Raw genomic sequence first — 12,068 nt, forward strand, 5'->3', positions numbered from 1 at the left:
TAACACAGAAGGGTACGGGTAATAACCAGAAAAGCATGACATGGGACCTTTAACTTCCACACTTCTGTACATTTTGAATTACTGTAATGCTACCGATTTGTTGTTAAAGATCTTGTCTAATAAGACTTGGACAAAAAGTGAAAAGTTTTTATTTTTATTTTAAAGTAAATCATTGTTTTGTATTTAAAAAAATAATGGAATAAAATACATCTTAAATAACGTCTTGAATAATAATGCATTTTCCCGTAATTCCCTACCTGCAGATGCAGTAGTTTTGGCTCCAGGACAGACAGAGCTCCCTCCATGGTGGAGAGTCGTCTCTGCAGAGCCATGACCCCCCCCAGGTCACTGCCCATGTACTGGGTGGCGTCGATGGCTTTCCTCTTGTCCTGGATCTGGGACTTGATCTCGGTACACTCCAGCAGGTAGTTCTGCAGGCGGAGCATGGAGCCCAGCTGATCCTTCTTCTGCTCCACCAGCTCCACAATGCTGTTCCACCTGGTGACAGACAGACAGGAGAGAGACATGCTGACAGTGACTGTGATACTGTAATGGAGGGACGTGCAACCGAGTGGATTTATCGTGGCATTTAACACATATCACAGTGAACAGTATGATAGAAAAACGACTGATCTGCTGCACCGAACAACATTTGTATGCCATATATACGGAGCCAGTTTCGGATCAATTAAAGCGACATTTATTTTCTTCTGCTCATGTGCAAAATACACTTTTACACAATTTAGGCTATATTTTTTTTAATGTTTACCTGCTTCTTCAATACTTTTATCACTAACGTTTTAAAATAATGGTAATTATTATTATGGTAATAATGGTGCATATTTGTGTGTTTGTTATTTTATATTTGTATTAACTTTTTACTTAATATGGTAAGTCTACTCTTTTTCTTGACGCCATGAAAGTTCCTGCTGCAGGACGAATAAAGGGTTCCTAAATTAAAATAAATCCTAAATTGTAGGCTTACTGGGCTATAATCCAGCCCTACATTTTTCTTAGTCAAAAGAACTGCTGCAAATACAGCAACTGAAAATATCACAGCCGATGGGGTTGAACCCAAACCCAGGCAATGGTGGATAGTTATTAGTAAAAGTCTCAATGTTATGAAGACCTGATATGAACCGTTATGTGAGACAGTGGATTGTGTTTGCTCTGGTTTCAGCCCAGGACATGTCTGCTCACCATATCCTCACACAATATGTTCTCCTGATTCGGCTCCAGACCAGCAGGTCTCACTACACACCCATTCAGCTAAGAAACACAAACATGCTCACATGAACACACACACACACTGATCAGTTTGACTGTAATGAGGTAATGGCAGACAGAGCGCTCAGCAGGCAGGAGAACTGCTCGGTAACACTGACCTCAGAGCTGCACAAGCGCTCTGATATATGCCGACTGTTGAAGGGTGGGTGTGTGAGAGTGCTTAATAAATATGTCACATAACACGTGTATGTACAGTATGTATACAGGGAAGCAGTGATAAATAAAGAAGATTACAGTATGTTTTATGTATTTATAAATAAAATAAAGGATAAGAATAAATGTCAGTGGTTTTCAGTTAACATTTTTAATTTAAAAAATATATATAAAAAGCTAATTGTAATTTATGTAATAAAAGTTTACGTGCCAGCATTCTCAACTATTATTTTTGTATTTAATCAGGTAGGAAATGAAAAGATGAGGGTTGAAACTGACTGAGTCTTGTTGGAATAAGAGTGAAAATGTATACTTATTCAAGCTACAATATATATTTCATATAACTTCTATCCAAATCATAAATGGTGGGTTGCTCTGAGTTTAGCCACCATGACAGTGCTTTTTCTTGCTGCTAGAAGTATTTGTTAAAGCCAGTTTCTGATCATTGATATTGGAACAGAAAAGCTCCCATGTAGTTAAGGTTGTAAAAATAAAGCAGATATGAATGAGAGGAGGCGTTGATATTTGTATTTGTTTTGGCCTGGTCTTGACGGAGGCAACCAGCACAGATGGTCGCCCTGAGAGAAGCGCTTTGCCGAGGTCACAAGACTCACCGACAGCCGGCCGACTGCCTGCTGCCAGACGGAGCTGTGGTCAGGGACTGAGAGCCGGCCTATCACAGGCTCCACCGTGTCGGCCATGCAGAGAGAGACCGGAGCAACAGACACTTGGAAGATATTCATGCTCTTAAACATTTAAAATAGCGGGCACTGCATTTATACTCGAAAGAGTAAGATAGAAATAGGTAGGAGTTGATCCTCTTTTAAGACTGAAAGTGACAGGACACGAGGCGCACGTCAAAAGACAATTACAGGAAAACAATGATCAACAAAAATAATTTCATAAGTATGAATTCCCCTGAATATTACACAACCCCACAAAATCTCTCCCTCACCATCTCTCTTTTCTTTCTCTCTCTCCTGACACCTACTCCTCCCCAATCCCAGTACAGTATATTAACAATATGAATTAATTTCTGGAAGACTTTCCATTACTGATCCTGCAGAGTACTCTCCTTACTTAAGTGTTTCAGTGTCCTGTTAATCAACACTTGGGCAGCAGCAAACACTGGGAAATAAAGATTTCTGTCAGTGATCTGATGGCCGTGCTGTGCAAGTGTCACTTTAACACTTGTGTTAGTGAGCGTAAAAGGACACAGGCAGTGTAATAGTATTTAACTGTTAATGCATATCATGTTGCTAATAAATAGTTGTAGCTGTGATATGATAAAATGAGTAATGAAATAAGTAATTGAGACAATAATCATATATTTTCCATTGAATTCCACTTCATTTGATTTAATCTTTCTCTGCATTGTGTATTTTAAATTTGCCCTATTTTTAAAAGCAGCTGTATAAATAAACTTACATCACCATGTAGGACTCTTATCTACAAAAAGTAGCCATGACATTTGCAGTTTAGGAAAAAAAGAAAGGTAAAAGCAAAACTACTGGCTAAGGATTATTGGATATGTTGTCAGTAGAAGTACACATGGTAGTAATGGTTGTAGTTGAGGTGAGTTTGGTTTCAGTACCTGGAGTTAAGGTGGTCCTGACATCCTCTGACCTCTGTGGAGGACGGATGACCTCCATCCAGGAGCTGCTGAACGATCTGGTTAACGTCCAGAATCCTTCCCATCAGGCTGTTCATCTCTTGGTCCAGGCTTTCAAACCTACAACATACGGCATTGTGGGATACGAAGAACAAATTCAGTGTGTTAAAATAACAGGCACCCAGCTGAGCTTCCAATTGGTGCCACAGGAATCAAACCTTCCTTTTCCTCTCCCTCTCCCTCACCTGTGAGCCACCATCTCCACGTCCTCCAGCCTCTCTGGGATCTCCATCTTTTCCAACCACTGCTCCTTCTCATCGATCCACAGCTCGCAGGCATTGACTTCGCTGAACATGCGGTAGACGGCGAGGGCGTCGTGGAGCCACTGCTGTCTGAGCACCGCCACCTCCACCACCTCCGTGTACAGCTGCTCCACCTCCCCCATGCGCACCTGCACCTCCTGCAGAGAGTAAGCGAGAGAGGACACAGGGGGGTAAAGTAAAGGATGTAGAAGGACAATCTGTCACGATCTGCCTGTGTTTTCCTGTTTTATTTAGAAAATTGTTCACATGTGTTATTTCTGTTTTTACTTCCTGTCTCTGTGTTTCACTCCTGTTTGATTGTTTGATTGTGGTCACCTGGTGCCCCTGTGTTTTTCTTACCTCCCCACCTGTGTCTTGTCCTTAGACTAACATGTATTTGAGTTCTTGTTTTCTTTCAGCTGTTGTCAGATTCTTGATGTTTTGGTTCTTTTTTGCCTTGTATTTTCTTGCCTAGCGCTGTTCATTCCTGGACAACCTACAATAAAGGATGTGTCTCCGAAGTTACTTTGTTTGCTGCACTTGGGTCCTACCTGCTCTGCTACCAAGACTTGACACAATCAAAGTACCAAAAAAGTAACATTTATTTTCCTGCCTCACCTCCTGATCGCGGTAGCGCAGAGGCAGCGCCACCATGTGTTTGCGCAGTGCCAGCACGTGCATGCTGTGTTTGTCCACGGCCTCGCTGACCCCTCTGTGTTTCTTCAGAAGCGACTGGGTGGAGTACTCGTCGTGTCCAAAGTCTTCGCTGGACACCAGGCGGTAAGCGTCCTGCAGCCACGCCACCAGGTCGTCTGTCTCCGTGGAGAACTGGAAAAAGTTGAGCGCCTCCTGCAGGTGGCCCAGACGCTGCGCGGCCTGGTCCTCCAGACTCTTCCATTCGCTCTTCACCTCCATGATGCGCTCCTGGATCCCCGCCGTGCCGAAGCTCTTCTCACTCAGGATCTGCTTTCCTTGCTTCATGGTGTTCTAGAAGAGTCAGGATGGAGGAATAATGGTGTTACTCCAAATTATTACACCACTGTTGTAGTAAAGTGGAGTGCTAACCAACAGTTAACACACAGTGGGACATTATTTAAAAAAAATTGACAAACTTAATTTGGCTTCTATAGACAAATTGACATAGTATGCATGTTCTCTATCATTGTCTTCAAATTAGCAAATTTCCCACACATCACATCAGCACTGCTAAGCTAAAAGCAGCTAATGTTTGGCGTAATTTAGACACTTGTTAGCAATCGCACATCAGCCATTCCCCAGTGGGGTATTTACTGACATTCTATGTAGTAAAACAGAACAAATCTCTTTAGCTTGTGCAGACCATCATATTTCAGGCTTCTATCCAAAAATGTAAACTTCAACACTGACCAAGTAACAGCATCTACTGCAAAACATATTCTACAAAAGGCCAGGTGATATAACAACTGTATTTTTACTATTTCAAAATAATGGTTGGTTAGGTTAGTTTTTTTTGTAGGTGAGATGAAGCATCATTTATAAATGCATTCATTTACTGAAGTACATGAAGTTCAGAACAGCAGGTTACAGTGGTATCACACTTGCTCACACACACACCTGCAGCAGCGAGCGGTGAGCCAGCAGCTCTCCAGCCAGCGTCTTGTGTTTCTGCAGCAGCTTCAGCACACTGCTCAGGTCCTTCCCGTAGCCCTGAGCACTCAGGATGGAGCTTTTCTCCCTGATCCAGGCCTCCGACTCCTCCAGCTCCTGCAGCGCAACACACAGACAAACAAGCATGTTAAAACAGAAACTATATTTAACAATAACATTTTGAAGCAGAAAAAGTTAAGGAAAAGGTATAGATGCAATAAACAAAACATTTAATGAAATGAAATGCAAAGAGATGACAAACAGATGTGATGCAACTGATAAGTGAAAACAGAAAAAAACATTTAAAAGAAATAACATAATTGAAAGGGCAAAATAGATAAGAGAGAACCTATATAAAGGAAGAAGTGAATACATTCTGAGAAATCCCTGAAGTCCATCTAACACTGATCTCAGTCCAGGGAGGCAGCAGGGGATCAGCCACATAAAGTGATGTGACAGAATGAGTGATTCAGTGGGATCCAATTGTCACGATCTGTCTGTGTTTTGTCTTGTCTTGTTCTGTTTTTGGTTTCCTGTTTTATTTTTGAAAAGTGTTCACCCCCTGTCTTGCCTGTTGCTTTCTGTCTGTGTTCCCTCCTGTCTGATTACCTGATTGTGTTCACCTTGTGCCCCTGGGTTTTCTCCCTCCCTCCTCACCTGTCTCTTTGATTATTCTTGTGTGTATTTTAGTTCTGTTTTTTCTGTCTGTCATTGTTAGTTCCTTGTTTGTCTTGACTGTGTTCACGGGGAAGTGTTCTGTTTGTTCTAAGTTAACCTTTAAATAAAGGTATTATCTGTAAAATCTGCATTTGGGTCCTGCCTGCTTCACTCACCCTGACACCAATGAGTCTACGCTATCCTCATTATACACTCATTACTTTCATAGTTCCTTCTCAAAGCTTGTTCAGTAACATTAATAACTCGTTCATCATCTCTCTGTTATCACAGTCAGACGCAGACTTTTTAGGAAAGACAGATGATTATTGACTGCCAAGAAAGACAATATGATGCGAAGCCCAAAATAAAAAATATAGTGTAGAGTGTGTTTAAAATATGTCTGAGTTTATAACAAACAGCTTTAATTTCTGTTGGTATCTGATTAGAATTTCTACCGTCTTTCACAGCCTTCTAGAAAGTCACCTATGATATTCATATCATATTTCATAGATTCAAAGGCTTTATTTGTCTGCCAAAGTTTTGGCAATAAAAATTCAATGTCTAAAGCTGCAAATAAACAATGTATTATGAACAAACAGTATGTCATTGATGAGTTAAACAGTCTTTTAACCTGTAAAAACGTTTTCTGAGTTTGTTCTATCAAACTATTTTGTATATAAAAGATATGTCTCATGCCTGTTAACCCCTCCTACCTGAAAGAAGTCCCACAGCTGTCTGGACTCCTCCAGCTCTTCACGTCTTTTAGCTGCCAGCTGTCTCAGCTCCTCCAGACAGGAAGACACATGGTTGACACGGTTACAGATCACCTGTGGGTCACATGGTTGGTAACCTGGGAGACAAAAAGATGAAGTCAATGACGATATGAAAAAATAAATAAAATTGAAACAGCACTTTATTTGTTAGAGTTGTGTACTCTGAGCTGTATTACCTTAAAAGAATAAAGAACATGCACAGAATGCACAGAGCAGATCACCTTACTGATATCAAGTTCAGAATGTCTGTTTTCCATTTGTTTTGTATTTCCACTTATCGTGACTAAATAAGATGATTACTTGATCATTTTAACTCCTTTTTTAATTAGGTTGGTCTGTTACAAAATAAAAAGCACTGAGGAAGTTTGGGAAAAATTGTTGGCTCTCCTTCCGATGACATATATATAATATAGATACATATCATACACTTTTATTGTCATTACACAGTACAGGTACTATGTAACAAAAAGGTTTCTCTGCATTTGACCCATCCTAGTGTTAGGATCAGTATATGTTGTATAGTGTAAATATTGTAGAGATGATGCTGTTGTTAATGTTACACCCTGTAGTCCTTATAAATTCATGAGTTGGCTTTTATATCACATTCTGATAAATGGCTTTTTAAAAATAATTGTATTAGTGTTCTGCAACCTGCAGTAAAGGGATTTATTTAAACACTGTGTTCAGTGATAATTTTCCAAAGCGTGAGATAATTCCTTTTCGTGGTTCTCATGAAATCAATTAGAAACTCAATTTTTATGATGCCAGCCTTCAATACCAGCAATGCAAACTAAAAACCTTGAAACTTGGTTTGGATTTCTGTTACCATATGAAGTTTAAGGAAGATGAAATGAAACATTACACCAGCACAATGTTCAGTACACATGCAGTATACCCTCTATGGTGGTGAATTTGAGTGCAGCGGTGTTCAGAGTCTCCACCCTCTCCGCCTGCACTGTGATGTCGGCCTCCTGCAGGCTGTGTTTCTGCAGCAGGTCGTCCACCTCCAGAAGATGCTTCCCAAAGTCCTTGGACAGCAGCTGGACCTGGAAGAGAGCAGGAGACAGATGACAGATGTAATGTAATTATACATAAGGATGTCTTTGTATGTTTAGCAGTTCCATTTCTACTTTTTATTTGTACTTAATATGTATAACACTTTGTCCTTCTCCTTTCACTTTCTGTCTTTCTCATGTCCCCTTTTTAATATTTATCATTCAGACTTTGGAGCTCCTCTGTAACATTGTCCACTATTTCCTTTCCTCTGTCTTTATTAAACTACTGAATTGGTTCAGTCTAAAGTGTCTTTATCTCTCTCACACATCCTCTGGTACCTGTGTGTCCTCCATCCAGTCGATCATGTAGACCATGTCCTGAAAGGTCTTCTGCATGGCTAGGTTCTTCTCCAGCCGGGTCCTCCTCCCAGCCACCAGCTCCTTCAGCAGGCTCCACTGTCCCAGGATGTTCTCCTTCCGTGCCAGGATACGCCGGATGTCGTAGTATCCTTCTGCCTCCATCTCTGCTCCGAGCTCCACCACCACGCCAATCCGCTCTTCATACGAGGCTATGTCCGCCTCGATGGCCTCGTGTTTCTTCATCGCCGCCTCCACTGCTGGCAGGTCATAGCCAAAATTGTCCTGTAGGCAGAGAGCACAACAATGTGAAATAAAAGGAAAGGTAAGGGTGCAGCCGTGGCTAAGAGTGGGGGGACAAAGAGGATAGGAGTGAGAAAAGAGAGTTGCACACAGTATTATAGGACTTTACATACACAGGTTTATTTTATTATTATACAGCCTGTCAATTCATCTGAATGGAATACTATCCTCCTGCAGACCCACTTTGTGTTTTAACTGTTATAGTGCATGTACTGGTAATGTATGACCATTTTCTGGATACATTTATAATCTCAGGAAAATCCAGATTCTTCTGCTAAACAAACGATGTCTCCTACTGTAAACAAAGAAGAAATAATCAAAGGAACAGAGTGATGAAATACATGAATAAGACACCAACAAACACACTTAAGTGTAAGTTGCAGACTGGTCCAGGATAGACTAGTTGTGATGAATCATGCTTTTATGTGCAGGTCCTAAACTCACATTAAAGCTGTGCCCTTTCATTTTTTTGAAACTAATGAAGTCTAAAATGTATCCAATATTTATCTTAATGTATTATCATCTGCAATATTGGACTTTGCATCCATGAAAGTAGATTAAATAGCATGCATAAAACTTTAAATATGACATCTAAAGGAAAATGGAACTGTATAGCAGTATTTCAGCTCTGTAAGGAACATACCTGTGACACGAGTCTCTGGTTCTCGTTGAGCCAGGCTTGTCTCATGGTGGTTTTGTGGTCGAAGCACTGAGCCAGCAGCTCCAGCTTCTCCTGACGAATCAGCTCCTTACGCAGAGCCACGCCCCTCTCATGTTCGGCCTTCTCCAGCCTCTCCCAGGCCTGGGATACAAAACGATACAAAAAACATTAATGGTGGTAATGTCATAGAACAATAATAGGGTAATGGAAAATGTTACCGTTTAAACAGGAAAATAACTTTAGTGGCTGTTTATCCAATTTGCAAAGGTCCTAGGCCACTTACACAAAGTTTCGATCCAAACTGGTAAACTAATGTAGTTCAAGTACGTAATAACTAAAATGATATGTAAATGTCATGCCAACATAAATAACTTTTTTCGCAAATAAGAATATGTGCTTGGCTCTTACAGTAAAGTGTTCATGTTGAAGGTGCAGGTTTTCTCTCAAGAGCCATGTCAATATTTTCATTTATCAATAACTCACTTGTGTGTCGCCACTGAATGATTTAGCAAAAGGTGATATAATGTGTTTAATAGAAGGACTAAGCAGTGGGGATGTCTGACCTTGTTGATCTCTGAGATGAGCTTCCCGTCATGAGGCACATAGGGTTTCTGGTTGTTGGCTCGGAGCTTGCTCTGGATGGTGAACAGAAGAACTTCTAGATTCCCCTTCTCCTGAAACCTGAGCGAGAAACGGACAAATCAAGTTAGTCAGTTTCTTTAAAAAGATCAATTTTCAAAGGCCGCTTCCTGTGTAGGACGTGCTTGGATTAATAAACCTCAGACGCAGAGTTGCTCAGGTTTCAGAGCTGAAGGACACTAACAGCGTGAACGGAGGTCTGAGGAGAGGACGATTTCTCAGCTCATCATTCATCCCTCTGGGGGGGGGTACTGTACCAACACCTGGCCATTCGTTACTTCTTTGATCCAATAAAGTGACATTTTCTGAACAAACAAGGAGCCGGTCAATCAAAATAAGACATTGTGACCTTGATGTACAGTATGCAGAGAGAAAGTGCGCACATGTTTTTCGTGGAAACTGATTAATTCTGAGAAGTATGTCATCTATGGCTAGAGGTAACAGTTGTTTGCATTATTCATTTATCTCATTTTCTTTTTTTATGATTCGATTGTATTTGTCTATTACTGTCAGAAAACAAAGACAGTGCCCTTTGTGTTTTCCCAGAGTTTAAGGCAATGTCTGCAGTAACATTTTGTATGATCCCAAACCTTAAGGTATTCACTTTATTTTCATATTCCCCAGGCATTCCTGAGATATATATTTCATGAAAATGGGATGGATATATGGACGACCAGGATTATAATTCCTCCAGCCCCTTGTCGTTCAAACCATTTTCAAAATCATGCTTTATATATTGTTGTTTCTTTCTCTTATTATATATTCATATATATTTCTTATCTCAACAGATGCCGCAAATACTCACATTTACTCAGCTGGAAATCCATAAATGTTGTAGTGGATACATTTTTCAAGTATTCAATTATTGATTGACTTTCCACTTTTTTTAACTATGTGGTCAGAAGTAGTGTTTTAAAGACATTGTGCTTTTAAGTATAGGGTGCGCATGAATTCATACACATGCACGATGAAGCCTACCTCATTTTGCATTTGCCATTTGATAAATGAGACAAAAATGGCATTAAATCTCAAGATGCCATTTAAAGATCCACACAACGTACTTGATGGGCTTCTCGATGGTACAGTAGGTGGTGAAGGCCTGCAGCTGCTGCTGGACTCCGGTCAGAGAGTTGGCGAACTTCTGGTTGCTGAGGACCGCGATGGTCTTCTCTATCCAGTCCAGCAGGTCTGAGGCCAGGGCATCGTAGCGGTTCACGATGTTCTCTGCTTCAATACAACTGTCTAGCACCTGAGTCAGACCGAGGGAGCAGGTTAGGAGGAGATTGAGAGAGCCAGGGTTAAGAAATGAAAGGAGAAAGAGCAGGAGAGAGATACAGTTAGAGACATTTCTCAGGATAACAATGTTTTTATATTTCTCTATTTCTTGTGTTTTAGCTAGCAGTCAATGAAGGCCCTTCAACTTTCATAAAATGTCACATAAAGGTTGCTAATGTAGTAGTTCCCAGGGATAGACATTTTTTTGTCTGTGGAGCTTTTACTCTCATATGCGAATATTGAGACTGTGAACGCAGAATCTCACAAATAGATTCACAAACAACAAGAAAAATATTTGTGTTCACTTTTGTTTAAGACAAGAATGTGCTTGACATCTTTCTTATAGTTTATCTATTCTTTTGCTAAAAGATGTACATTTGGAGTTATACATTTTGAATGATATACATTAAAAGTACAATCATAATGGTTAATAACATTTTGGAGTGTCCTGTCATTTTGAGTTTGGTATCATCCAGAAAAGAAAAACTCTGTGGTTTTGACCTGCTTGTGACACATGTGGAACAACAATTTTTATTTTTGACGTCAAGTAGATTCAGTTAAACTACGTCAGATAGATACGAGTAGTCCATGACAAACAGCTAGAACACATTGCAGTTAACATTTAAACAAAGGCTAGCTGTTCCCAGTTCTGTGATAGAAAGGATAGAATTCACGGACGTTTACCTTGCAACATAACTGATGTCTATGTGTGTATCTGCACATATCCACTCTGTTACCTTGCCAACCCTCTTGCCCTCCACAATAAGAGCCTTCATCTTGGAGAAGTAGTGGTAGTAGGAGACCACATAGGTGATGATGGACTTTTCATCTGGGTTCTCTGTGTTCACATCTGAGAGTGGTGTTTGAGACAGAGAGCAGAGGGAGAGAAACACAGATTTTGTTATGATCTCAGTTAGTGAAAGAAAAGCACCTCTACACTATAAGCAGCTCACTCTCACCCTCAGGATCCAGGAGTTTGGTGAGGCCCAGGTTATGCTCAGCGATGTTGAAAGCTTGCTGGAGGTTGTGGGTTGCATTGGACCGCGTCAGCTTGTGGAACTCAATCAGATCAGGTCTGCAGGGCGCAAGTTCATGAAACTCAATTTCTCATACACCCTTTCCACTCTATATTTCTGTTTATCCACAATTTAATGTAATTCGTTTTTGTTCATGTTTGTACATCAAAATCATATTACTTGAATTCCTGAAATACAAAAAAGAAATATGCCAATTATTATGTAAATTAGATGAAAATAACTCAACAACATTGCATTCTTTCCCACTATTGTCAATCTGCAGTTGTCCTGTAAAACTGTTCATTTGTGTGAACTGATCCTGTATCACTGCTGCTCATGACTGTATGCATGTCAAGATGTGAGAGTATAGGTGTGTGTTTGACTAGATAGAGTGTGTACGTAAGAGAGCATG

General features: G+C 40.4%; 1 protein-coding gene across 1 annotated transcript; it reads right to left on the reverse strand.

The window, feature by feature from the left end:
* Positions 1 to 257: 257 nt before the first annotated feature.
* Positions 258 to 11,715, reverse strand: LOC104959938 (spectrin beta chain, non-erythrocytic 1-like; the record flags this gene model as incomplete). Its single annotated transcript, XM_010787844.1, has 13 exons — positions 258 to 498; positions 3,035 to 3,172; positions 3,298 to 3,512; positions 3,973 to 4,341; positions 4,948 to 5,097; positions 6,351 to 6,487; positions 7,306 to 7,456; positions 7,745 to 8,047; positions 8,709 to 8,867; positions 9,290 to 9,407; positions 10,427 to 10,614; positions 11,378 to 11,490; positions 11,600 to 11,715. Coding segments are annotated over 13 exons (2,398 nt in total), but the record flags the coding sequence as incomplete, so codon positions are not given.
* Positions 11,716 to 12,068: the final 353 nt, after the last annotated feature.

This window comes from Notothenia coriiceps, unplaced genomic scaffold (assembly GCF_000735185.1).
Source record: "Notothenia coriiceps isolate Sejong01 unplaced genomic scaffold, NC01 NC01_scaffold00031432, whole genome shotgun sequence".
Lineage (NCBI taxonomy): Eukaryota > Metazoa > Chordata > Actinopteri > Perciformes > Nototheniidae > Notothenia > Notothenia coriiceps.